This window comes from Chenopodium quinoa, unplaced genomic scaffold (assembly GCF_001683475.1).
Source record: "Chenopodium quinoa cultivar QQ74 unplaced genomic scaffold, ASM168347v1, whole genome shotgun sequence".
Taxonomy (NCBI): Eukaryota; Viridiplantae; Streptophyta; class Magnoliopsida; order Caryophyllales; family Amaranthaceae; genus Chenopodium; species Chenopodium quinoa.
The window spans coordinates 664,663-691,784 of record NW_018744093.1 but is presented as its reverse complement, the minus strand read 5'-3'; the positions used below and the strand labels follow the sequence as shown (position 1 = coordinate 691,784).

The following is a 27,122-nucleotide window of genomic DNA, read 5'->3' as shown; positions in this document are numbered from 1 at the left end:
TGGGGACACTTGTCCCCCCAATTATAAAAAAAAAATTAAAAAAAAAAAACAAAAAAGCGCTGGATGCCTGGAACGAAGAAAAGAAACAGATGAAACCCAAGAAAAGGTACCTAGAAAAGAAAAAACCTCACGATTCTCGATTTCCGGTGCTTGTCCAGTAGATCGACCATCGGCTTTCCGTTCTTCACTGCCTGAGTCACCATCCTCACCACAGTCACCAGCCTCACCGTCGCTGCCTCAGCCCTCAGTCGTCGCTTGTTCTTTGCTTAATTGCTTTCCGTTCGACCGTTCTTTGCTCAGTTCGCTGCCTTAAGCCATCAATGGTATGTCTTTTAAATCTGAAATCTCTTAATGTTTTATACTATATATTGAAATTATTGATTTAGTATGTCTTGTTAACCCTAATTCAAAATCCCCAATTTGAAATCCCCAATTGTTAACCCTAATTTTCAGATTTTAATGTTGTAATTGATGATAGGAAGGAAAGCCTCTTGTGTTAAGTAGTAAGTTATAAGTTATAAAGATTTGCTGAAGTATATGAATTGTATTATATAGAAATTGTTCTGGTCTGATTTTATATGTTATTTGCTTTCATTTGGCTTGTAGGCATGGATTATGCTTGATTAGGGGATTTTTATCCACCAATCAGCATCCGACACGTGGGCCAACCAGGTTTCGCCACGTGTCCTTCATGTAGGCCAATAGGAGCCTGCCACGTGTCATCAAGAGATTCGTCCTCCTTGGACCAATTGCAATGTGACACGTGTCCACCCATGCCAAATGGGAAAACCGGCCAACAAGGCCCAATCATTATGGGAGGCCTAGTCAGCCTTAGGTTTAACCTAAACCTAGTACTGGCACGCATCCCAAGGCATAAAAATATGCCCATTAATCCTCATTAAGAGGGATTACATACATTTAACACTCTCAACTAGAGAGACCCAATTACTTTTATTTCCGCATTAATTACTCCTTAATCAAGTACTAACTTGACCGTCGGAGGCGGATCTCCAATCGTCCGGAGCATCCGTTTGTTTTGCAGGTACAGGCGTCCGGTTCCAGTCTCAGAATTGTAACTCTCCCGCAGGACATCAGAAAACCCCGAAACATTTTGGCGCCGTCTGTGGGGAGAGTACTTCTGAGATGGCATCCACGTCTGTACCGACTCCTGAAGAGAGGCGTCCCCTGGACGACCCTCAAGTTCAGTCAGACCATGATACTGAGGAAGAATTTGAAGTTGAAGCTCACACAGCTTCAGACGGGACCCTAAGGGCCCGACGCACCCTTACTACCGAAAGGAGAGAACGGGAAGATCTTCAAACTGGACTCAGTGAGCCAGCCGGCGCACCGCCTGTTCAGCAGCAGCCGGCTGATGGGTCTGCTCCCATTACAAGAAACGACCTCATGACCTTCATGAGGGGCTTCAAGGGAGAGATTCAAGAGTTGCTCAACAAGAAGCCGCCTGCTCTGGCCAAGGAGCAGTCGGCTAAGAAACCTTCCTCTTCAGGGAAGAAGAAGCCTGTTCAAGGGCGAGAGGCGACCCCTCATCCTAACTCTAGAAAGTGGAAGTCGCCTGTCCTTGATTTCACAAAGTACCGCTTTCCTACTCCAGGAAAGAGGAAATCTGTTCGTCATATTCAGGCGGACGGGTCGAAGAAAACATACACAGATGCTCGGCTATTGCTAGAGCAGAAGAAGAATGACCGATTGTCAGAGTCGGCCTCTACTTCAGACTTCCAAGATAGTCTACGCAATACCTCGATGACGTATACTCAGTCGCATCATGAGAGTCAGTCAGGCGGTACGTCCCGTCAGTCCGGCTTTCATAGTGACCAGGCGGTACCAAACTTACCATTTGTACCGCAACAACAATATTTTTTGCAGCCACCTCTGTTTGGAGGGCATGCAGCAAAGAATGTCCAACCTATGGACTGGCAGCTATGGTTGCTTAGACTTGGGGAACAGCCGTTGGCCTTCTCCAAGGAAATTACTGAAGCCGCTCAGCCGGCCAAAGTGAAAAATGTATTAGTAGGCGCCTATGACGGCACAACTAACCCAGAAGACCATTTGATGGCATTCACCAACCTGATGTACCTTCAAGGGTTGGATGATCCCACTTGGTGCAAGTGTTTTCCAGCGACTCTCAAAGGAATCGCACAACAATGGTTCGGCAACCTGCCGACTGGTTGTGTGAATAACTTCAGGACGCTTGCTTACTTATTCACCTCCAACTTTGCCATGAACATACCTGCGAAGAAGATGACCCTTGATTTAGGAACGATTCAGCAGGGCGAGAAGGAGGGGCTTCGTTCTTACATCAGGCGGTTTAACCTGATGAGAATACAGAGTCAAGGGTTACCGGATGAGGTAGCCTATACTGGCTTTTTCAGAGGCCTCAAAGACGGGTCGACATTCAAATTTGATTTGGTTCGAAAGAGGGTGGCGACTCTTCAAGAGGCCTTGATTGAAGCGGAAGCCTATATACAGGCGACTGATCTTTGTAGTACGGGAAAACAGTCGGACGGGAGAAGGTTCGAGAAAAGAGAAGGACGACAGAAACAGTCGTCGAACAAAGATGAGAAGAAGAGAAAGGAGGTCTGGGTGGCTGATTCCTCTAAACAGCCGGCCCAGAAGAAGAGGAAAGAATTCAAACCATACTCCCCAAAGTATGCGTTTAGCAAGGATAGCCAAGCTATCCTAAAGGAAATCAAGGGACAGATCTCAATTGAGAAGCCGACCCCCATGAAGGGTTCTGCAAGCAACCGGAACCAAGAAAAGCTCTGTGATTATCATGAAGATGTTGGTCATCACACCAACGATTGCATCAGTCTCATGCGGTATCTGGACCGCCTGGCTGAGCAAGGCGATCTTGACTCTTATGTCAAGAAATCTACGGGGAACACTTCCTCGAAAAAGCAGTCGACCAAAAAGAGTCAACAGGCCGACAACTCTGATACAGATGATGCAGTCGTCTACACCATTGCAGGCGGCTTCTCAGGGGGCGGCCCCACTATTAGGGGCAACAAAGACCATATCAGGCGGCTAGACGTAAATTCCGTTCACCAAGAACGGCCCTCCAAATATTCATTTCCTGAGATTGTCATCACTGAAGAAGATCTAGGAGGGGTAAGGGGCCGCATGACGACCCTATCGTTATTGAATGTAAAGTGGCCAACCAGAGAGTTGGCCGAATCCTTATAGATACCGGAAGCTCCTCAGATCTTATCAGTAGCAAATGTCTGTCAAAACTCAAATATCAGACTGATTGCATACATCCGGCATCCCACCCTTTAGTAGGGTTTGGAGGAGGAGTCGTACACCCAGTGGGACGAGTGGATTTACCCATCCGCCTGGGTGAAAAAGGGGAAGGACGGCACATGGTAGTCCGGTTCCTGGTAGTAGAAGAACTCTCGGCCTACAACATGATTCTGGGACGACCAACCCTGAATAATTCCAAGGCTGTTATAATCCCATCTCTTATGTTGCTCAAGTTTGATAGGGATGATGGAACAGTCGGGTCCCTAAGGGGAGATCAGAGGATGGCCCGAGAGTGCTATCTCTCGGATATCAAGCCCACTGTTATGGCCGCTGGGTCAAGTGGTGGAAAAACAGACCTTGACAATGTCAAGGAGAGTGTGCCTGTTCAAGAAGCAGGCGGCAAGAAGAGGAAGGCAGCCCAGACGGGAGCCGCAAGAAAAGACAGAAAATAGCAATCATTGGCAGAGGAGCGGTCAGATGAATTCCGCCCTCAGCCGGCTGGTGAGCATACGGACCTGATCTTAGACGACTCGCGTCCTGACCGAACAGTCAAAGTTGGGACGACTGCTCTGAGAGTCCTAGGTGACGACTTTCACAAACTATTGAAAGAATACAAGGACATCTTTGCATTCGAAGTCCACGAAATGCCAGGCATTAGTCCTGACCTGGCGGTACATAAACTGGCTGTGGATCCGAAAAAGAAGCCCGTAAGGCAGAAGAAGCGGAACCATGGCGAAGAAAGAAGTCAGGCGGCAGCCGTCGAAGTTAAAAAATTACTTGATGCAGGGTTCATTCGGCAATGTTACTTCCCAGACTGGGTTGCAAATTTGGTGCTTGTTAAAAAGCCGAATGGCACCTGGAGAATGTGTGTAGACTACACAGACTTAAACAAGGCGTGCCCCAAAGACAGTTACCCTCTGCCTAAAATTGATAACCTGGTCGACTCAACAGCCGACCATGCTTTGATGAGCTTTATGGACGCCTACTCTGGTTTCCATCAAATTCCTTTATGGAAGAAAGATCAGGAGAAGACGGCCTTCGTCACTGATGAAGGGTTATACTGTTACACAGTCATGCCGTTTGGTCTTAAGAATGCCCCGGCCACCTTCCAGCGAATGATAAACACTGTGTTCTTTGATCAGATTGGGAGAAACGTCGAGGCATACATTGATGATATGATTGTCAATTCTAAGCTTCAGATAGATCATCTGTCGGACCTCCGAGAAACTTTCGCCACACTCAGGCGGCACCATGTCATGCTCAATCCCAAGAAATGTGTATTTGGAGTTGAGTCTGGGAAATTTCTCGGATTCCTTATCAATCAGAGAGGAATAGAGGCCAACCCTGAGAAGGTGCAGGCGGTCATCGACATGCAGTCGCCTCGTACTGTCCGAGAGGTTCAGAAATTAACAGGTTGTCTGGCGGCCTTGGGAAGATTTCTAAGCCGATCAGGCGACAAATGCTTATACTTCTTCCAGACCATTAAGAAGAAGACAAGGTTTGAATGGGGGCCGGATGCTGAGGCGGCCTTCCAGAAATTGAAAGTTCACTTGCACTCCTTTCCGAGGCTGGTCAGCCCTTTGCCCAAAGAAGTACTCTACATGTACCTGGCCGTCTCTGATCATGCGTTAAGCGCTGTTCTTCTTGCTGAAAGAGACGGCTGTCAGCTCCCGGTCTACTTTGTCAGTCATGTACTGAAAAATGCCGAGTTGAGGTATCCCTTAGTGGAGAAATTTGGTCTTGCACTCTTCATGGCTGTTAAAAAATTGAAGCCCTACTTTTTGGCACATGCAGTCGTCGTGTATACAGATCAACCTATCAAGCGGCCACTTACCACCATGGAGTCGTCAGGCCGGATGATCAAATGGGCCATAGAAATACAGAGCCTCGAAGTTACTTTCGAGCCTAGAAAAGCAGTGAAGGGGCAAGCCTTTGCTGACTTTATTGTTGAGATGACTCGTCCCCTTGATTCTCGAGATCCAGACCAAGTCTGGAAGGTATATGTAGACGGAAGCTCTACTTCAAATGGTTGTGGAGCAGGCGTCATATGTCAGTCGCCTAAGGGCGACAGGTACGAGTATGCTCTACGCTTCAGTTTTCAGGCCTCAAACAATGAGGCAGAATATGAAGCTTTACTAGCCGGAATCCGCATGTGCAAGGCGGCAGGGGCACGAAAGATAGACGCCTGTTCCGATTCACAATTGACAGTGAGTCAGTATAATGGCAAATACGAAGCAACCCATCCGGCCATGATCAAGTATTTACAGGCGGTACGACAAGCAGTCGGATCCCTTGAAGATTTTCATCTGACTCAAGTGCCTAGATCAGAAAACAACCAGGCGGATGCACTTTCAAAATTAGCATGATCCGCCTCTTGTGATACTCCTCGAACTGTTTTTTGGGAAGTAATGGAGAAGAGAAGCATCGAGGAAGACCCTATTGGAATCCTAGACAGAAGCTTAACCTGGATGGATCCAATCAGGGCATATCTGACAGACGGTACCCTGCCGGATGATCATCACCAGGCGGCTGCGCTGAAAAAACGGGCAGCCAGTTTTGAAATGATAAGGGGAGAACTTCACAAAAGAGGGTACCTTCAACCCTACTTAAAGTGTGTCACTCCAGAAAAGGGACGAGAGATACTAGACTATCTTCACTCTAGTTACTGCGCTTCCCATATAGGCGGTAGGTCGCTTGCTCAACGGACAAGGCGGTAGGGCTACTTTTGGCCTACTTTAGAAGCAGATGCAATGGAGATGGTGAAAAAATGTGACAAGTGCCAAAGGTTTGGCAAACTAATTCACCGTCCGGCTACTGACCTCACTACCATTCATAGCCCACTACCGTTTGCTAAGTGGGGCATGGATATTCTGGGTCCCTATACGCCTGCTACAGGCGGAAGGAGGTACATACTTGTTGCAGTTGACTACTTCACTAAATGGGTGGAGGCGGAGGCTGTAAAGGGAATCAATACGAAGGATGTAATTTCATTCATCTGGAAAAATGTCATCACTCGGTTCGGGGTTCCCATGTCTATGGTTTTTGATAATGGTCCCCAATTTGAGACGCCTGTTCTCAAAAGCTGGTTGGGTGACCAAGGAATTGCACACCACTTTGCATCAGTCGACCGTCCACAAGCAAACGGCCAGGTAGAAGCCTTTAATAAAATCATCTCAGACGGTCTCAAGAAAAAGATTGAACGAGCAGGCGGCCTATGGGCGGATGAATTACCACATGTTCTCTGGGCCATTAGGACGACTGAAAAAGGGGCGACTGGAGAAACTCCATTCCTCCTAACTTATGGTGCGGAAGCTGTTCTTCCAATTGAACACTACGAGCCGACTCTTCGAGTAATGCTATATGACGAAGAGGCAAACTGGGAAGCCATGCGCTTGGCATTAGACTCACTCCCAGAAAGGAGGGGCAATGATGTCTTGCGCCACGAAATTTACCGCCTGAGAATGACCAGATCATACACCAAAAAAGTACACAGGCGTCCACTCAAAGTGGGGGACTTTGTACTTAGAAAAATGGAAGCAGTTGGTAGGGCTAATGAGTCTGGCAAATTAACTCCCAACTGTGAAGGACCCTACCGAATCTATAAAGAGGTCAGGGACGGTACCTACCGTCTGGAAACACCAGACGGCCAACCGTTGCCTCGAACCTGGAATGTAGATAATCTTAAGAAATATTTCTTTTGAATGATGTAAATAGTCGAGGGCTACTTAATAAATGTTTGTTGTTTCATTCAATTTTGTACTAAGAGGGGCATGCCTACTGACAAACAGTCGGCTACTCTCCATGTTTAATTTTCATTCTTACTTAAGAGGGGCACGCCGCTTGTTCCACACAACCGGCTACTCTCCCATAACACAGTTCACCAAGAACTATCAAAGGCTCATGGCTGAAATAATCAGACCAGGCGCCAACCCAACTGATCAAAATATAAGTTTAATTCGACCTGTCACAACATTATAGCAGGCGTCCGACGACATCCATCCGGATGAAATTCGTCGCAGAGAGCAGCTCCCTTTTGGGTGGAACATTGTTCTATAAAATCATTACACGGCACCTATACGACTGTCTAACCAAGACAACCACGTAGCCGTTTCCCGGACAAGGATACCTCTCACTTAACTGACTAATCAGGTCAAACAAGTGTTCGCAGTAACCATCCGTGTCAACCAATCGACTGAACTACTTGGGATAAGAACAATCGGTATCTTATGAGTTAATAGCCAACAAACATTGGCGAATAAAGGGGAACAACCGGTACCCACCGCTTGAAACCTCTACTACTCAGTCACTCGGCGACTAGGTAACAATCATGTTTACTTGGTCACTCCTTAAAAATTTAGTATGAAGCTAAAAAGGTGTTCATACAACGCCTGTTCACACTAGATTAAATGTGGCGGGGAACAGTCGGCCTGGACCGGCTAGAGTCTCTAGCCTAAAAAAAAAAAAACAAACAAGGCAGGTAGGAAACCACCTTCCTACTTGGTTGAAGGGGATCTAGTCTTTAAAATGACCGACTGATCACTTAGCCTGGAAACAGACAACCAGTCGTCCAGGGGCATAGGTGGCGTGACTAACTACCTCGTACCTGTCCGCAACTATCGGCCATGCAAAACAGACGGTATAGTATGCAATTGGATATCAGAGTTTCGATACTTAGCAAAGTCGAAACAAATTCTAAACGAAACAAATTCGAAACATTTTGGCAAAAAAGCGACCTAAAATAATGGTCGCCTGAGATATATTAACAGCCGTCCAGAAGGACCGGCATAAATATTCATACCCCGGCCCCTTGGCCGGGTAAAAGATACAAAAAGAAGCCGGTCATTAAGACCGGAAAAATATTCAAAACCCCGGCCCCCTGGCCGGGTAAATAGAAACAAACGGCACGCAGGCCGTAAAAAGAAGACATAAAGCTTAAGAAGGGGGCAGATCTTCAATACTAGCAGCTGCCGCCTGGTCAGCACTCTTTTTGCTGGACTCGGCTTCAGCTGCATCCTTCTTCGATGCATCCACCCCAAGCGGCACAAGCGCCACTACCGGCTCCTCCTCCTCCTCCAACGCCTTGTCCTCAGCAGCCGCCAGGATCTCTTGATTATATCTATTAGAACACTAGCGGTACGTTTTTTCCCATGAGGAAAAGTCGGCATTGGGGAAGAGGCGGCCCCAGGTCATGCGCTGGATCTGAGCAGAGTCTTCCATCATCTCTCGGACCAGCTCCTTCTTTTCTTGCTCAGCCTTTGCCGAGAGCTCCTGAGTAAGACTCTTCTCCTGGGTCACCAGGCGTTCCTTAACGTGTGCCAAGGATTTCTCCAAGGTGTCGTATGAGGACATTTTTTGGCGAAGAGGTCTCAGCTCGGCCTTGAGATTGTTGATGGTCGCCTCCAGCTCATTATTTTTCTTCTGGGCCGCCTCCAACTGAGCCCGGATAGCAGAAGTAGCCTGCGCCTGATAATAAAGAATATCAATTGTAAAAATCTCATTTTGGGCAATTTGAAACATTGCCTTATCACAGTCAGAGGCGGCCATAGCTTTTGCAGCCTTTACCTCCTTGTTCTTCCTGTCAAGCGGCTTGCGAAGGTCGTTCACTCGGAGCAGGGCCTAAGTAAAAGGGAACAGGCGTCAGTTTTCAAACAAAAAACAGGCGTCCTGGAATTTAAATAACCAAAAATATGCTAAGTATACCTCAGCAAGGACCCCTGCAATCCCGTCTAGGTCAAGGGTGCCGACACCCCTGACCGCCTCCCTCTCAGCCGGAGGGACGACTTTGATCATAGACTTGGCCAGCTTGACCAAGTCTGGCTCTTGAGGGCCGACTGCATCAAGCATAAACAAACGGGTTAGGCCTAGTAAAGAAGGGAGCAAGTCTAAATTCACAAGGACAACTTCATACTTCTAGGCGACCTGATTGGAGTTTTAGAAGGAGAGGACTACTGTTTCTCAGCCGCCGCATGTTTCCTGGCAGTACCAGGAGAGCCCGCAACAGTCGTCCTCCGGGTCTTGGAGTACGGCTGTTGGGAAGAAGAGGCTCTTGGAGTGCCCGTCTGAAAAAAAAAAAAAAAAGAAGCACTCGGACAGTATATGCATAAACCCAACTCCAAAAAGAGAGTGAAAGGTTCAAAGCTCACCAAGGGTGCCCCCTTGTTGGGGGAGTCGGTTGAGGATTGTTGCATAATAGAGGCTCGCAACATGGCCGCCGCAGTCTAGGAAGCGGTGATCTTGCTCATGGCGTCCGCTACAAAGACAAGATACCAAGTTAATAAAAAAATAAACAGTAACTCATGGCAAAAAAGAGTATTCGACAGGCCGGCTATCTCTTGAACACCGACTGCTAAGGCCACAGGTGGCCAGAAAGTACTCGTCATAGAGCCATTTGAAGCTCGGGACGCAGTGCAGGGGTACTTGCTCTCATACCCCTGTAGTAGAGTCGACCCTCGACTCTACTTTAAAGAGTCCTTTATCCACGATCTCTTTCTTGGCTTTGGGGGGAACAGGCGGCATGCTGCGGCCGCCAGCAAGAAGAGGCGGATTCCTGTTCCACTTGTTGAAGCGCTTGTTCAGCTCTGTGTCTGAACTTTCAATGATAAGGAAGGTGTTTCGCCAATCCTTCCACTTGTTTGCTTTACCTCTTGTCATGAGGTAACCTCTGTGGCTCGTCAATTGATACCAGCCGGTACCGCCTGCCTTAGGGGTCCGGCTGAGGTAGTTCATGTGGGCGAAAGCCTCGAAGTTTGGCTCCACCCCGTGCAGTTCGCACCCGGCCACATAGCCGAGTACGTTGACCCAGGAGTTTGGGGCTAACTGCCATAACCCCAACTCATACCCATCCAAGATCCGCTGAACAGCCGGATGTAGGCGCAGCCCAGCCTTGATGGCAGCCTCGTAGCAGCCAAAACAGGCGCTATCATAACTAGTACCAGCCGGCCAGACGACTATGTCTTCTGGATCCGGCACGAAAACTAAAAAGCCGGGGCCCATTGTGTGGTTCGCAATAAAGCTCCCCACTCTCTCTTGCATGGCCGTGATCCGGCCCCGTGGGACAGTGCAGTAGTAAGGGGTATTTTGCTCTCGGTAAGAGGCGGATGGCTCCGCCCAATTGTCCCCCTTCTCAACTGCGTGAGAAAGCCTCGCCTCTTGTAGGCGGCTGTTTTTCTCTTCCGTGTCCAAAGAGGCATGACCAGAAGAACTAGACTCGGATTCGTCCTCTAACGAGTCCGAAGAGGACGACTCCTCCCCTCTCCCAGAGGGGCCCGCCTTCTCTCCTTCAAAAGGAGCAGGAGAGAATGTAGACTTGTCAACTGTAAAATGGGAAGGGGTCACCTTGACCCCTCCCTCAGAACTGTCGGTTGTCAAGCCGCCTTGGTTCACTTCCACATCTGGCGCCTGGTCAGATGTTTCACTAATCGGCACCCTGTGGGAGGAGCCGTCTGAGTTCGAGATCCTAGCAGTTCTTTTTGTTCTGGCCATCATGTTCTGCATAGACACAGAGACAGTCGGACTTTGTATAAAGGGCAAAGATGGGTCCGGAAAAGGGCAGGCGGCACTCCTAGTCCTAGATTCAGCCGTCCCCGGTGACCGGCTGATCACTAACCTAGGTCGTGTCGTGTGCTTCCGTGGTGCCATTTCAAAAAAGAATAAAATAAATAGAAAATTAAGAGTAAGAGAACCGACGGTTACCTGAACGAGTGAAGTTGACGGAGTTCTGAAAATCCTGAGTAGTCGGCTTGTCAGAGCAGGCGGTAGGCAGAAAGAGTCCGGAATGTCAGAGCAAGTTCAGGGGTTCGAATGTTCTCTCGAAAAAGTTCTCAAGTGTGAAAATGACTAAAGTCAACACACCCTTATATAGGCAAAGTGAGAAGGCGAAGGGTCGCTTCCAAAATTCAAAATTTGGGCGGGAGAATCTCTCGGCCTTTCACCGAGTGACACTTGTAGCAGGTCGTCGCCTGTCACGGTGCGACACCTGTCACAGGAACACGTGACCAGTCACGTGCCACCTGTGAGGGGCAAATGATTAGGGGATTTTTATCCACCAATCAGCATCCGACACGTGGGCCAGCCAGGTTTCGCCACGTGTCCTTCATGTAGGCCAATAGGAGCCTGCCACGTGTCATCAAGAGATTCGTCCTCCTTGGACCAATTGCAATGTGACACGTGTCCACCCATGCCAAATGGGAAAACCGGCCAACAAGGCCCAATCATTATGGGAGGCCCAGTCAGCCTTAGGTTTAACCTAAACCTAGTACTGGCACACATCCCAAGGCATATAAATATGCCCATTAATCCTCATTAAGAGGGATTACGCACATTTAACACTCTCACCTAGAGAGACCCTATTACTTTTATTTCTGCATTAATTACTCCTTAATCAAGTACTAACTTGACCGTCGGAGGCGGATCTCCAATCGTCCGGAGCATCCGTTTGTTTTGCAGGTACAGGCGTCCGGTTCCAGTCTCAGAATTGTAACTCTCTCGCAGGACATCAGAAAACCCCGAAACAATGCTGATCCGAAGCTGAAGGGCAAATGGGCAATGTTGTGGGTAATATAGTTATAGCTGCCGGGTTGATTGCATTTTGTCTTATTATGATCAAGCAATCTCTAACCTTTAACAGCCCAAGCAAGTAAGATTTCTAATGTAAATTTAATTATATGTACGTATTAATGTATGGGTTGAAAGGCATGTTTTCATAGAGAAAATACAATATAGTTGTTTGTCAGTCTAAAGCTTGATTGCTGAATATTTTTACACTAATACTGGTTGTGTAAGCTTGATTGATGATAGAAATCCTGGGTTGAATTTCCTTGAAGACATAAATTTTGCTTCTTTCACATAACTGTGACTTTGTTATGTTACTTTGGCTTAAATTATTAGCTGCAATTCATGGTAGTTGTGCCCTCATTGAATTGATATTATTCTGCAAGGAAAGAAAGAATGTAGCTTCTAATGTTATCTCTTATCTTGGATCTGGTGATGTGGAAGTAAGTCTCTTATGTTTTCATTTGTTCTTATTGTGTGTTCTTTTTTTCTTCAGTTTTTCACGTCGTAAAATGGGTATATATTTTTCAATTTAGAATCTTAGGTTTTATTATTATGTATATATTTTTCAATTTAATTAGGAAATGTCAAAAGATTCACCTAATTCAAACAAATCTAAGGCAACTAGTAAACAACCCGATCTTCGACAATTTTTTGTTAAGCTTTTTGTCAAGTTAAGCTTTGTGTCCCCCCAAGTTGAAAATCCTGGCTCCCCCACTGGGGGAGAATATCTAAGAAGTAGTAGTACTGAGAAGAGAAGCTGAGAAAGTGAGTTGGGGTTTATTTTGCTTCTAATTTTTTTGCTTTTTAGAGATTGAGTGAAAAGGTAAATTTGATGGGGAATTGGGGATAATTTCTTAAACAAATTTTTGGTGAAATGAGTTGTCTATTATCAAAGGACCACTGTTTTTCTATTCATGACCTGGAATTTTGGTTCTACTACAGTGTGTATGTGTGGTTTCTTTTGAATTTTTATTTGGGTTCTTGACTTTTTTTGTGTGTGTTTGATTTGGTAGAAGTCTTCTCTTGCTTTTTTTGTCTCTTTTATTAATAAAGGTCAAGTGGGATTAATGAGTTATTAGTTAGTTGCATGATTATGTACCAATGTTTGTATGATTACATCTTTTAAGGTCACTAATTTAATAAACTGAAACGATAATTGTTCTCTTAATATATGGTAGTATGGTACCGTGTGAGATTAGGAGGCGAGGATAGAAGATAGTGATGATTTTGATTGTACTATGTACAATTTATAATTGGTTGTACATTGAAAATTGGCACTTAAAAAGTTATTGAAGAGAATTTGATCTATTTTTCATAAAGAGTTGAGGTCCTTGATAATAGTAGATCAAATTCTCGCGTGCTAATCTCACACGATACCATACTACCATATACCAAAAGAACAATTATCGTTTCACTTTATTAAATTAGTAATCTTAAAAGATGTAATCATACAAACATTGGTACATAATCATGCAAGTAATAACTCATTAATCCCACTTGACCTTTATTAATAAAAGAGACAGAAAAGCAAGAGAAGACTTCTGCCAACTCAACTCAAACAAAAAAAAAAAAAAAGTCAAGAACCTAAAAGTGAAACCTAACTTTCCTCTTTCCTCTCTCTTCGAAGTACGAAAATCCTCTGCCAGTCCGCCGCTCTCGCTCGTCGGCTCCACTCCCGGCACTCCGTCCCTCCGCCCGTCGAGTCGCCGCCGTCACTGCTTCGTCCGTTCGTCGGCTCGTCGCTGGACTCGCTGCTCCCCATTCGACTTCGCTTACTTCGCTAAATCGCTAGACCCAATTCACGGTATGTAAATCTGAATTTAATCTCTGAATTATTAGTTTATTACTTGTTTAATACTTTTATTCAATTATTCTGGGTATTGAAGATTTGAAGTATTAAACTATTGAAATTTTGAAATGTGTTGGTTTATTGTCTTATTGAAATCTCTGAATATTGAAATCTGTTGGTTAATTGGTTTATTACTTGTTTTTTCTTCTGTTTTTGTGAATTTATTGTAATAATGAAATGTATAGTTAATTTTGTGAACTTTTGATTGCATTTTTTTCTCCTGTTTTTGTGAATTTATTGAAATGTATAGTTGAATTAGAAATTTAGAATTTTAGGTTTTATTATTATGTAATGATGTGGAATTGTGGATTGTGGAAATTGATATATATTTTTCAATTTAATTAGGAAATGTCAATAGATTCACCTAATTCAAACAAATCCAAGGCAACAAGTAAACAACCCGATCATCGACAATTCTTGTTTAAAAGACCGAAACTCAATGAAAATGAGTCAAATTTTAATATTAGGTATTACCAATTTGTGTGTTTGAATTTTTTTTTTTTGTTAAGCTTTTTGTCAAGTTACAGCTTTTTGTTCCCCAAGTTGAAAATCCTGGCTCCACGCCACTGACTGTAGTAGAACCAAAATTCCAGAGAAAAACAGTGGTCCTTTGATAATAGACAACTCATTTCACCAAAAAATTGTTTAAGAAATTATCCCCAATTCCCCATCAAATTTACCTTTTCACTCGATCTCTAAAAATAAAAAAAAAATTAGAAGCAAAATAAACCCAACTCACTTTCTCAGTACTACTACTTCTTACAGATTCTCTCCCCTTTTTATTTCCTGTTACTTTCAAAGTTTCAACCTTTTTGCTTAAATTTCCAATCTTTTTCAATTTTCGGGTATTAATTTCATCAATTCTCTTCAATTTTCAATTTTTTTTTTTTTTTTTTTTTTAGGATTGAAAATGTATACAAGATTTATTCAACCCCATCATCATAATCCTCAGCAACAGCAGCAGCAACTCCATGAATCTTTAAGTGTAATGGCGGGTCCCATTGATGAGATTCATCAAGTGGGTCCCACCTCCACTTCCGCCGCCGCCGCAGGGGACCCACGTTTGGTGTTGACTTCCGATCCAAAGCCACGTCTCCGGTGGACTGCCGACCTCCATGAACGCTTTGTTGATGCTGTCACTCAGCTTGGCGGGCCCAACAGTTAGTTTTTATCTGTTAATTTCTTTTTGGATCTGATAAATTTACTTTCTTTTTTTTTTTTTGGTTTTTGATTTTTAAGGTTTCGCTGATTTTGTTTTATGGGTAGTATCTAGTAGTATGACATTGTTGATTTGGTGTGCATTTATGACTTTGAGTCGTTTTACCTTTATATGTTTTGTAATTATTGTGGAATCTTTTTGTACTTTTGTTTGATGCTATTTATTGTGTAAATGGGTTGATTTTGTTTTGTGGAATTAAAGGGGCTAATGTAATTGTGGTAGTAATGTTGGGTTTTTTGGGTGGATAGATTGCCATTAGCCGTGAAAGTAGAGATGTAGATGGGATTTGATCTTGGGTATGTTACAAGTATCGACCCTCTAAGACTTTACCGAGTAAGATAGCTCACATCCACATTGTTGGTGTTAATTGTGCAAACTGGTTTGTACTTTAATGTGCTTTGTTGTTGTGTGTCTGAACATGGTAAGTTGGGTGTTGGAATGCCTAGAGTCATAGAATATGATGATCTCATGGAGTCATGGTTGATACTAGAAATGGTTCTTGGATAGTGCCATTTGTGGAATTGGATTTTTTTGGAGATTAGGGTTGGTAGAATTAAGGTGAGGAGGTTATTGTTATAATAATGTATGGAATTATGAAGAAATGTGGGTTTTTTTTTTTTTTGGGTATTCTTTCTAAATTTGGGTGCCTGCAAGATGCTTGAGGAGAAATTATATGTTCTTCGCAATTTAGGCTTTCATCTTATTGGTCAGTAAAATATTGTATTTCCTTATAAATCGAAGTTGTTGGCCATTCTACATAAGTGGCAATGTGACATGGAGGCTAACTGCAATTCTGTTTTGATAAAAGATGGCATCATATGCTATTGTGCGGTACACGAAAGTGAGAGGGGATATGGACTTACAGAGTATTAGTAAGGTTTTATGGTTGTCCCAATGTATAGGAGAAAGTGATACGGTGAAAGAAGTGCTTCAAATTATTGTTGTAGAGATTTTGATTAATTTTGCTTTCGTAGAAGGTCAAATGGGTCCGTGCCATTTGATGTATTGTTGCTGCAATGCTGCCTCGTAGAGTTTTTGTGTGGCAAGGGATGATGATAATGAAGTAGAAGTACATTGTTAGGACTTTCCTTTGACATGTGTGATTATGAGATGCCATCTTTGGTATGCTTTTGAGAGTTGTTTGCAATATGAAATTGAATTTATTTTTTTGATATGCTACGGAGAGCTTTAGGGATGCCAATATAAAAAGGAACTTGGTAAAGATGAAAGGAATGTGTTGCATATTCAAATGTAACCTTGTACCATTATCCATCATACTATCTACTTAGACCTATAAACCATAAATTCATACAGATGATTATGCCTTTGAAGCTTCATTCAGTTGTACGGCTTGTAGGTGATCCTCATGTGTGATTTTTTATTTTTTATTTTTTTTTTTGGAGTATTTTATCAATCTAATACGAAGATTATTTTTTTTAAGACTGCGTGATATATGATTGCCATTTAATTTTGTTAGAAGTGCTATACTGCTATGTGAATTTTAATTATAGAAATAGTCTGTCTACTGGTTCATGGCTATAGGCAAAGCTGTGGACCTCCCTAACCTGGGCATATGGTGAGTATATGTTGGGCTATTACGTTGTCAATGCTGCTGTTGCTCCTATACTGAGTAACTTATAGCTTTCCTATTGAATGTCTAGTTTTTTGTTGTGATTGCTTTTTATAGATTTATTCCTTGATGTATAGCTTTTCTTATAGCCTGTCAATCTTGTTTTCCAAATTGGAGCCCTGTTTTCTTAGCAAGACCTTCATTGGTTTTTGTCTCCATTTAATTTGCTAGTTGAAAAAAAATGTCCATGTATGATCTTCTAATGCATGTTTGAATGTGATTTATCTGTGCAGAAGCTACACCTAAGGCTATAATGCGGACAATGGGTGTGAAAGGATTGACTCTTTTCCATTTGAAAAGTCATCTTCAGGTTTAAGTTTGTTCTTTAACTATTTTCTCCACATGTTCAGAGAGTTAAATAATGCAACCATTGTTAACTTTGTGGTAATTATCTGACTGGTTTTTTCTTTCTTTCTATTTTACATGGCAGAAATACAGATTAGGTAAGCAATCGGGGAAGGATATGATTGAGGCTCCAAAAGATGGTGCGTGTTACACTAAAATAAGTATTTATATAATTAAAGATGGCATCATATTCAAGTAATACAACATTTCATGCCGTAAAACAAATTCTTCAGATTTTTTTTCTAATCAAAATTCTTACTTTTCTTGTATCCTGTATGCAAAGGAAATGTCTTGCTTGATTGTCTCTTCTTTTTTTGATTAACAAGCTTGGCAATGCAATTGTTCAAAATGATTGCTCATTTGGTACAAGGTCATGAATTTAAGGGGAAAGTAGGAACTCATATGCCATTTTGTATAAATTGTTCCACGTCAATGTCTAAAGTAATGTAAATTATTCCCAGTAATAAATTATGTTTCATTATTAATTTCAGTATCACATTGAGTGGACGTGCATTATCATGGATTTTCACATAGGACATTCTTTTTAAAGCTAAACTCAAATTTGTTGTCATTATTTAATTTGTAACTTTGTGCAAACTGACTGGAAATTGGTCTCCTATCTATTATGTTAGTTATGCTTCATTGACCTACAAGGTATGATGGTTCACATCCTATCGGGTTCTATATCTGTGTTCTTTAACTCTCAAGTCCCAATCCTACATATCTTTCCCAACAAAAAAACAAATGTAAAATAGCTAGAACTTCTTTTAATGTGAATATCCATAGCTAAAGTATTAAAACATTGGTCATCCACTAGAATTTGAAGTAATTAGTTTAGAAAAACACTTCTCTCATTCGTCATTACTGATCATCCACAATAATGAACAAAGGGATTTCAGCTTCATACCATTTGGAGAGCCCTCGCACGAGTAATTCTTCCTCAAGTTTGCCAACATCAGACATGGATGAGTAAGAATTTGAGAATCTTTACTCTTTTTTGTATTTATTATCGCTTTCTTAGATCTTATGCTCTTTATACATCTAATATTGCAAACATTCATGGTGAATTGGGCTTGAAAAGGGGTTTTAAGGTTAAGGAGGCCTTGAGAACTCAAATGGAGGTGCAGACTAAACTACATTTGCAGGTTGAGGTATGTAAGTTCCTCAGTTCTAGTGTATGCAACATTAAGGCTTGTTCAATACACCCTATGGCTTTGTTCTTTTCACCTAAGTGAAATTAACTTCTTGGGTAGCCCTTTTTAAAACTTAATTTCACTTGGGTGAAAAGAACAAAGCCATAGAATTGTTGATTTATTTGCATGACTAATTATCTTTTGTGGTCTATCACTAATTAGTTCTGTGAGAAGTTGAAGGCAGTTGATCAATTTGTTTTGTTGTTTACTTACTGTAGGCTGAGAAGCACTTACAGATACGCCAGGATGCAGAGCGAAGATATATGGCAATGCTTGAGAGAGCGTGTAAGATCCTTGCAGATCAACTTATGGGGGTTGCAATTGCAGAAAATCATGCGCAGACACTTCAAGGTCAGGCTTGGAAACTAATTAACTCTTTACAGTCCTTATAAAGTGCCCAACTATCTATGTTTGGATAGCTATTGTGGAAGGAAAGGGAGGGGAGGGGAACCCCGGGGGGGTGGGGGGTGGGGGGGGGGGGTGGATTCAGAAAGGGAAGTGAGGGGAGGGAAGGTGTGAGCCTTCGTTTTTCGATCAATTCTGTAAAGATTTGGTCTGTTTAAAGGGAAGGAAATGGACTCCTCCAATTCCCTTCCCTTGCCTCTCCCAAGTCACATCCAAACAAGGAAAGGCGAATCTCTCACTTTCTCTTCTGCTCATTCCCTCCATCTTACTCTATCCAAACACACTGTAAATCCCTTGAGGGATGACTGTTCTGCTGAGAGTTGTTTGACAGTTGACACGGTATAATGTTTTTGAGGTTTCAGAATGAATGATTTTTAGCTGGTGTGGAGCGCAAGGGCAATTATGGGCTTGGTTTAGTGAGCGTTGGATCTTGTTTGGAAGGACAGCTTAGCTGGCTTAATTTATGACATCTTAATTTATACAAATTGATGGAGTTTGCATTTCAGCTACCTGAAGTTGGAATTACACTCGTCAATGGTGGACAAAGTGCTTGAATGATGCTGATTTGTGTAATACTTCTGTCAACCTTGCTTCATGTGTCATATTTCTAACCGGAAGAACGTAGAGCTTGTAAATTTAATTACTAATGTTTCTAACATGAGATGCATCTACATCTCCTTTTATTCATATTTGAGGAAATATAAACTCAACGCCGTGTGTGGACTCTCTAGAGTTACACATGCGCCCTTAGTACCAATTTTGTGCCTTGTCATTTGGTAATTCCGCGTAGTAGTATATCCTGTTGAATTTTCATGACAATCTTAAATTCTAATGGATTGTAATTGTTGTAGTTTGCAACTTGGATGGGTGCTTGCTCAAGGGACTTTGATTTCCTACTGATGTAATTGATATCTATATGTGAATTAGTAGTTTAGTGTCAATATTTTCATTTTTTTTTTCTAGCTAATATCTTCATAACTAGTTCATTATTTCTCATGAGTCATTTTTTTTTCCTATCATTTACTCTTTAGTTGTTCAAATTATATGCAAATGATTAATGAGCATTTTAGGTTTTTTTTTTTCCTGCTTTTTAAAATTTTATTCTTGAACTTAATTTTCTGTTTGCGTCTCAAGATATTCTCTCAAATGAATGATATCGCTCAACATTCTTTTCACCCCCTTGTCCCTTGATTAAAATCCCTTAATTTAAGCATTGAGGAAGATGGAACTACAACCCGTATAACAAATTACAACATTAAAAGCAAGAAATCAAAGATTCAAGAGCATTCAATTTGGAGGAATTTAGGGTTCATCATTTTTGAATGGGAGGGAAAGCGAGACAATTGACATAGAAGTGATCATAAAATCGGCCGAGCCAATAATTGAAATTATATATACAAATTAGCTATTCAATTTAGTGGGATTTTATTAATTAAGCAATCTATTAATCAACATTTAACTTACTAAATCTAAAATCAAACTTGGATTAAATATTGAGAAATATGGATGGCAAAGTTCAAATTGGAGCACCTTAGCTTGTGGAGGATATATTATTACAAAATATACAAACACATCGAGTTCATGTGCCAAAGAGAAATAGCCTACTGTTGCTAGCTAATAGCTACTGTATTAAATGCCATACTAAAGGTATGGATTCTAAAACTCATACTAGTCTAAAGCTGATTGGTTTTATAGTTAAAATGGATTATATACTTCATTAAAAGAATGGATTGTGAATCTTAAGAGGGGAGGTGGTATGGAATTCCAGGGGTTTGAGATTGAGTTAGAACTCCTTAGGTATAAGATACTATAGGTAAAAAAAAACTCAACCAAACAAAAAAAAAAAAAGGATGGAATAGATTCTAAAACCCATTCCAAATGATCCAATCAAACGACTCTTAAGTTAATCCCCTTTATCCTTGAGAATATTGAGTTTGGCCTCCAATATCCTCATTTGCTCCTACATCACTTCCATTTGGTGCTTCAGGACCTTTAACTCAGAAATATCCTTACTAGCCGGCGCCAAATCAATCATTCTCCTGCTAAGAAACAGAAACAAAGTCCTTCCAGCTAACTTCATAGTCGACTTCTTCGAAACCACCATTCTCCTTTGCCTAAAATTCCACAATAGTCACCTTTAAGCAATAATGTCTTTTGTTTATTATTTAAGGAATGCAGCATTTCATCTCTTATTAATAAGCTGGAGATGACACTTAGCATCAATAATATTGGTAATTAAGGATAATTACCCTTATTAAAGACAAGGAGCACAATTGTTTCAATGCCTTGTGACATTCCTCATAGTGCAAATTGTATTGTGACATTGTAATATTTTGCATCAGCATCATTCTCACTCGTATCAAGATTCCTACAAGTATATTTTATAGCAAACAAAAATCACATGTGAATAAATTATTACCTTAATTCTATGGCTAACTTAAGGGAGCTTGTCTTAGCTCTGCACCATGCACAGACTCCCAATCCTTGCACAAATTTGGCCTTTAGAAGAAATTTGACTTATCTTCATTCAACACACACCCTAAAAAAAAATACACTCACTTAAATTAGCTTTATTACTTTATCTAACATAGAAGATATAGGTACAAGTAACATCCATCCTTGCGCCATACAAGGGTAAGAATTACCCTAACTTGAGGTAAATTATCATATAGAAATAGGGGAAAAAGAAAAACAAACAGTAGTCAATATTTTGGGTTGACACAAGAAGGCATTTAAGCACCATTCATCAACAAAACATTATCAGCAAGGAAGGCTGATGATGCATTGGTGGGTAAATATAGGTAATGTATAATACATAATAAGCTCAAAAAAACAGAAGACAACATGAAGCACGTTTGCTACTAGGATGTCACAATTTCTACGAGTTAAACAACAACATCAATCAATGAATCAAGATTAATAACCACAAAAAATAAATGTCTACTTGGTATATAATAATCAATTAATCATAATTGAAATGATATTATAGTTGGTATACATATTCAAGTAAGTGAGTACCTGATTAACCCCAAAGTCCCAGAAAAGGAACGTAGGCGGTCCTTTGATGGTTGGGAGGAGTCCTCATCGTGGTCAGCAAACCACAAACACGGTACACCCTTAACATCCTCAAAATGTCGTGCCATCATTTGATCAACATCCTCAAAAAATGGCGAAAATGCTCGAAACTCATAAGTGCGATCGCTAGGAATATATCTAAAAATCATTTTAAAGGCGGACAATCTCTCCCTAAGAAATTCCCTAACCTTCCTCAGCTTCTCTTGACCTTTGGAGTCACCGATTATGTGTGTCAATTCATCCATGAATGTCAGATCTCTGAAAAACACACATCCTTGAGCTTTTTTCACCAAATCATCCTTATTCTCCCACCAGAATATGGAAGGTAACATTTCCACCTTGATATTCTTCTTAAAAAGCTTGACTTTCGCATCAAAACTTTTCCCTGCTTCCGAAATAAATAAGATGGCATCAATAATCTTTTTTGGGCCAATTGCTCCGCTATAAGGACCCATTACTACAAAATTACACTCTAATGCGGGGGGCTAATACCACTGTATTAGGGGTAGGGTTCGGCATCGCGATTGGGGAAGATGGAACTCTTACGTGATAAACACCCAACATGAATATGAACCTCACAAATCCCACAAAAGTAATTACTATTTGCCATCCATAGAAAAATTCATCGCATTAACTAATAAATAACTAAGATTTAGAGACAAAATTCTAGAACTTTTCAAATACCGTATGAGCAGGTAACATTATACGATTACACCACAACATTGAGATACGCTCTAAAATACAGAACCATGGGAAGCTCTACCCAAACAGTGCAACTCCTAAGATTTTCGGTTGATCTGCCATGGCAATTTGTCTTGTGTTAGCTGATTCCACATGTCCATGCTGCCTTAAATTATTGTATAATGAATTGCTGGTTTCTGTCAAGTTATCTGTTTGTCTCCCCGTCTTACCCTTACCCCCTGCTCCTCTTCCATGGTGTCATTCCCTTTATCTTCACTTCTTCATCCCAGGTCTACTCTGTTAGGGGCGAGGTGCTGTTTAACCATATTATACACTGACACAAAGAAAAAAGAAAAACAAGTTGCTTTTTAGTTGCTGTTTTGCATGCTTGCTAGCGAGTAAATAATAATTATGGTGTCTTAAGAGTGCAGGCATCACTAACAGGGCTTGCAGTTCATAAGTCTCTTGCTCGTCGCTCCATTTCTCAACTGCACTCTGCATCAGGCTGGAGTTCATGGCATTGTAATTGTGATCCATCTATGTTTAGCCTATGTATGTCAAGGTACCTTAATTGCAGGTTATTAATTCAGAAGCTGCTCTTGGTGAAATATTGTGGCAAAAAGGCCAGCAATTGCACGACTTACACTGTATTTTGCAGCTAACCGCCAATGGCTTGGCCTTTGTATTTCTGCATCAGTTTCATCGTGCATCCTCTAGAAGCCAGTTATCAATCAAATGTTCTTTTGTGCTTATTTCCTTTTACTTACTTTGTTTTTTTTACTGAATTTACTCCCTTTTTTTTTTTCTTTTTTTTTTTTTTTCTTAATAGAGAAGCAAACATGCTAAGATACTTTGTTAATGTATAAACAAGACCTCTGAAGACAAGGATTCTTGAGCATGTTGAGACTATTAAAGCTGACTAAAATTGTATCAAAGTATGAGAAAATTTTCAAAGATGTACTAAATCACCCCCTTAGCCTTGAGATTGGCCTCCAATTGCCATTTGCTGCTTCAGAACCTCTAACTCTAAAATACCATCACTGGCTGGCGCCAGATCAATCTCCGGCTCAGGCTCAGAAACAAAGTCTTCCAGCTAACTTCATAGTCAACTTCTTCGTAAACATAAAATCTGGTGTCCAATCTAAATGGTGCAATTAAAAAAAAAACAGAGAAATTATTTAACAAAAAAAATAAAAATAAAAATAAGAATAAATATAAAAATTTTAGGGTCTGTTATGATTTATTGAAAACAACTGAAATGAACTAAATAGAGCTGAAATGAATTGTTTACAAGAGAAGGAAATTAAAAATTGAACTGAACTGAAATTAAGCTAACTGAACATACCCTTAACATGCTAAAGACCACACTACCCTTTAAATCCCAACCCAATTTCATTTCCCATAAGGCCATAAATTCATAATACTTTGCATCAAAAAAAATAAATCCATAATACTAATACAGTAATATTTGCATTATTACTCCATTATCATCTATACGGCGATGAGGCGGTTTTGAGCACGTTAAGGTAAATTCTTAATTTGTGGAATTATGTCTTTTAAGTTGCCTAATTTTTCAAATTTAGTTTCTTAATTTTTAAATGAATTAATTTTTTACTATGATTTTGTGCTCAATTCATTCTCAATTTGTCTTGCCTTATTTCTGTTCAATTTGCATTATTACTCCATTATCATCAGTTATGTCAATGTAATGCTTTCTGTTATTTAATTCTTGGTTAATTTATTTTTTTTAGTTTTTGTTTGTGGGAAATTTGAATTTTGCTGCATAGACTATTTAGTTTGCACTGCTAATTGACATGGTCATCAATGGTAGTGTTAGACAATAAATACCGTATGTATATTTTGAGTATAATGTATTTATGTACGATAGGTTATTTGGTAACCTATATATATGTGTATAGTAGGCTTGTTGCCGTTTAATGAGAATTATACAATTCTACATGGTATCAGGACAAAACCCTAGCCCACTCTTCTCTACGATCCTCTCCGTTCTCCCTCTCCGGTGACTGCTCCGGCACGGGTTTTCTTTTCTTCTCCGGTTTGCTTTCCCTTCTTATTTGCTCTCTGTTCTCTGGTTGTTTGCTTCCTCATGACAACTGATCCGTCTTCCAAATCTTCTGTGGTCTCTCCCTTTCATCCGGCATTGGGTGTCACGAATATCCGAAACCTTGTTCCCTTGGTTTTGGACGGTGAATCAGTGCAGTATACTCCGTGGGCTACACTCTTCCGCAACACCGCTAAGGTTTATCAAGTCCTTGATCATATCGATTCTTCGGTCTCGAAACCGCGTGACATAGATGATGAATTATGGGATCGTCTGGATGCAGCAGTTCTCCAATGGTTATATGGTACGATTTCTACTGACCTATTGTACCGGATACTTGATGAGAAATCTACGACAATGGTGGCTTGGCACAAATTGAAGGCTCTTTTTCAGGACAATGAAGGCACTAGAATTGTTCATCTTGAGAATCAATTTAGGACCATCACATTGACGAATTCCACTTCTCTTGCTCAATATTGTTAGCGGCTCAAGGAAATCTCCGACCAATTGGCTGCTCTTGGTCATCCAATTTCTGAAGAACGCCTGGTTCTTCAACTCGCCGGGAAACTTACCCCGGAATATGCTATGGTTGCTACACTTATTCAACAAGGTAATCCACTGCCTTCGTTTACAAAAGCTTGCTCTATGTTAGAACTTGATAGGGTTAGCCGTGAGAAGCAATCTCAGGATAATACTTCTATTTTGTTGGCTGCTTCGGACACCCCTGGTTTCTCTGCTCCCTCTACCGGTGGTCCTAGGCCGCTGAATTATGGTAGGCAGTCCAAAGGCAAGAAGAATAAGGGTGCGAAGGCTGGGGGTTCCCGTATGTCACAACCTCCGTCTGGTGGGGGTTCCCGTATGTCGCAACCTCCGCTTGGTTGGTTTCCTTGGCCAGGTCCTTGGGGTGGGTTTTATCCCCCTTGTCCTTACCCTTCGCAGGCTGCCCCGTGGCGTGGCTCTTTCCCACAACATCAGCCTTCGCTGCCCCAGCATCGTCCCTCACAGCAAGGTCTGCTGGGCCCTGCTCCTAAACATCAACAGGCTGCTTTGATTGCCTCTGCTCCTTCACATGACTCGGTGTCTTCTACCGCAGCTTATGGTTTACAGTCTAGTTCTCTCCCTGATTGGTTTAGTGCTATGAGTCTTCAAGCTCCGGACCAAAATTGGTTTATGGGTACGGGTGCAACTTCGCATCTCATGAATGATACAGGTATCAATTCTTCTATGTCCAATTTCTGTCCTTTAAATTCACATATTTTTGTTGGTGATGGTTCGAAAATTCCAGTAACAGGCACTACCACATCCACTCTTCCTAAACCTTTTCCTCCTTTCTTACTCCGAAACACGTTGTATACTCCTAAAATTATTAAAAATTTAATTTCGGTTCGTCAATTCACTTCCGACAATAATGTATCTGTGGAATTTGACCCTTTTGATTTTTCTGTGAAGGACCTCCGGACGGGGAAAATTATGACGCGGTGCAATAGTGTTGGTTCTCTTTATCCTATTTCTGCTGCAAACACATCATCTTCCTCTCCTTCCGTTTTTGCTGCATTATCTTCCGACGTCTGGCATAACCGGTTGGGTCATCCTGGAAACCAAGTTATTGATTTTCTTAGGAGTCATAATTTAATTCGTTGTAATAAAGGCTCTAGTCTTCATATCTGTACTGGTTGTCAATTAGGCAAACATTGTCGACTACCATTTTCAGTTTCTACTACTATGACTTATGCTCCTTTTGACATTATTCACACTGATTTGTTTACTTACCCGATTAATAGTCACACTGGTTTCCGATATTATTTGTTATTTTTGGATGACAATTCGCATTTTTTGTGGGTATTTCCGTTGCGGTCTAAATCTGATGTCTTTACTACCTTTGTTAATTTTCATAAATATGTTCAGACACAATTTGGCCGTCCTATTAAAGATTTACAGCGTGACAATGGACAAGAATATGATAATGATGCTTTTACTCATTTTTCCCTGTCCTCCGGCATGATATGGCGCCATTCTTTCCCACATACTTCTCCTCAAAATGGAAAAGCAGAACGGATGATTAGGACTATTAATAATATCAGTAGGTCTATGCTTTTTCATGCTTCTCTTCCTCCCTCCTTTTGGGTAGAATCCTTACATGCCGCAACATATCTTCTGAATATTCGTCCTACCCGTCTTCTCCATAATCTCACTCCGATGCACATACTTTACAATAAGGCGCCTTCTTATGAACACATTCGTACCTTTGGATGTTTGTGTTTCCCTAATCTTTCGGCTACTTCTTCTAATAAAATGAGCCCAAGATCTACTCCTTGTGTTTTCTTAGGATATCCCTCATCTCACCGAGGGTATCATTGTCTTGATATTCAGACAAAGAAAATCATCATTTCTCGTCATGTAGTGTTTGATGAATCTATGTTTCCTTACTCGTCATACTACACTCCTAATACTTCTGATTATGATTTTTTTTAATAATCAAGATACTTCCTCTCCCCTTCCTTTGCTAGTGTCCTCAACTCCTACTGACCGTGCCATCCCCGCGCATGGTTCGCCTCTCCCTGCAACTGCCCACAGTTCAGCTGACACTGTTGCTACTACTCCCTCTACAACTCGGTTTCTGCTAGCCCTGGTAGTACTTTGGACAGCCCAGCTACTGACCATGCGGTTGCTGTGCGCTGCTCCTCTTCTTCTTCCACAAATCAGCCAAACACTTTCCCTTCCTCACATACTATGCAGACCCGTGCTAAATCTAGAATTTATAAACCCAACCAAAATATGTAAATTTTTTGGTGGGTTCATCTCCATCTCCCACCAGGTCTCCTATTCCCCGTTCTCCTATCCATGCTTTAAAG

General features: G+C 41.5%; 3 protein-coding genes across 7 annotated transcripts; all 3 read left to right on the top strand.

Moving 5' to 3' along the window:
• Positions 1 to 13,244: 13,244 nt before the first annotated feature.
• On the top strand, positions 13,245 to 19,393 carry LOC110692109 (protein PHR1-LIKE 2-like). Of its 5 annotated transcripts, none has more exons than XM_021869095.1 (8): positions 13,245 to 13,615; positions 14,563 to 14,820; positions 16,743 to 16,819; positions 16,940 to 16,952; positions 17,754 to 17,823; positions 17,936 to 18,005; positions 18,266 to 18,398; positions 18,959 to 19,393. In XM_021869095.1, the coding sequence occupies exons 2-8, from the start codon at positions 14,571 to 14,573 to the stop codon at positions 18,964 to 18,966; spliced, it is 621 nt and encodes a 206-aa protein (XP_021724787.1). In that variant the 5' UTR covers positions 13,245 to 13,615; positions 14,563 to 14,570; the 3' UTR covers positions 18,967 to 19,393. The 5 variants fall into 5 exon arrangements, with proteins under 5 accessions (XP_021724787.1, XP_021724786.1, XP_021724785.1 ...); XM_021869094.1 differs by having other exon boundaries at positions 13,246 to 13,615; positions 17,745 to 17,823; XM_021869093.1 differs by having other exon boundaries at positions 13,248 to 13,615; positions 16,940 to 16,994.
• Positions 19,394 to 23,944: 4,551 nt separating this feature from the next.
• On the top strand, positions 23,945 to 26,079 carry LOC110692108. Its single transcript, XM_021869089.1, has 2 exons — positions 23,945 to 25,480; positions 25,720 to 26,079. The coding sequence occupies exons 1-2, from the start codon at positions 24,856 to 24,858 to the stop codon at positions 25,755 to 25,757; spliced, it is 663 nt and encodes a 220-aa protein (XP_021724781.1). The 5' UTR covers positions 23,945 to 24,855; the 3' UTR covers positions 25,758 to 26,079.
• LOC110692188 lies at positions 24,316 to 24,753 on the top strand. Its single transcript, XM_021869187.1, has one exon. The coding sequence runs from the start codon at positions 24,316 to 24,318 to the stop codon at positions 24,751 to 24,753; it is 438 nt and encodes a 145-aa protein (XP_021724879.1).
• Positions 26,080 to 27,122: the final 1,043 nt, after the last annotated feature.

What these genes read in the sequence shown, in the direction of transcription:
- LOC110692188 (XM_021869187.1), top strand. Translation starts at nt 24,316, where the DNA reads ATGACAACTGATCCGTCTTCCAAATCTTCTGTGGTCTCTCCCTTTCAT.
- LOC110692109 (XM_021869091.1), top strand. Translation starts at nt 14,571, where the DNA reads ATGTATACAAGATTTATTCAACCCCATCATCATAATCCTCAGCAACAG. An exon ending in TCAGCTTGGCGGGCCCAACA is followed by an intron (nt 14,821 to 16,742) that starts GTTAGTTTTTAT and finishes TTATCTGTGCAG; the next exon opens with AAGCTACACCTAAGGCTATA. An exon ending in CCAACATCAGACATGGATGA is followed by an intron (nt 17,824 to 17,935) that starts GTAAGAATTTGA and finishes GGGCTTGAAAAG; the next exon opens with GGGTTTTAAGGTTAAGGAGG.
- LOC110692108 (XM_021869089.1), top strand. Translation starts at nt 24,856, where the DNA reads ATGGTTGCTACACTTATTCAACAAGGTAATCCACTGCCTTCGTTTACA. An exon ending in GCATCTCATGAATGATACAG is followed by an intron (nt 25,481 to 25,719) that starts GTATCAATTCTT and finishes TTTTCTGTGAAG; the next exon opens with GACCTCCGGACGGGGAAAAT.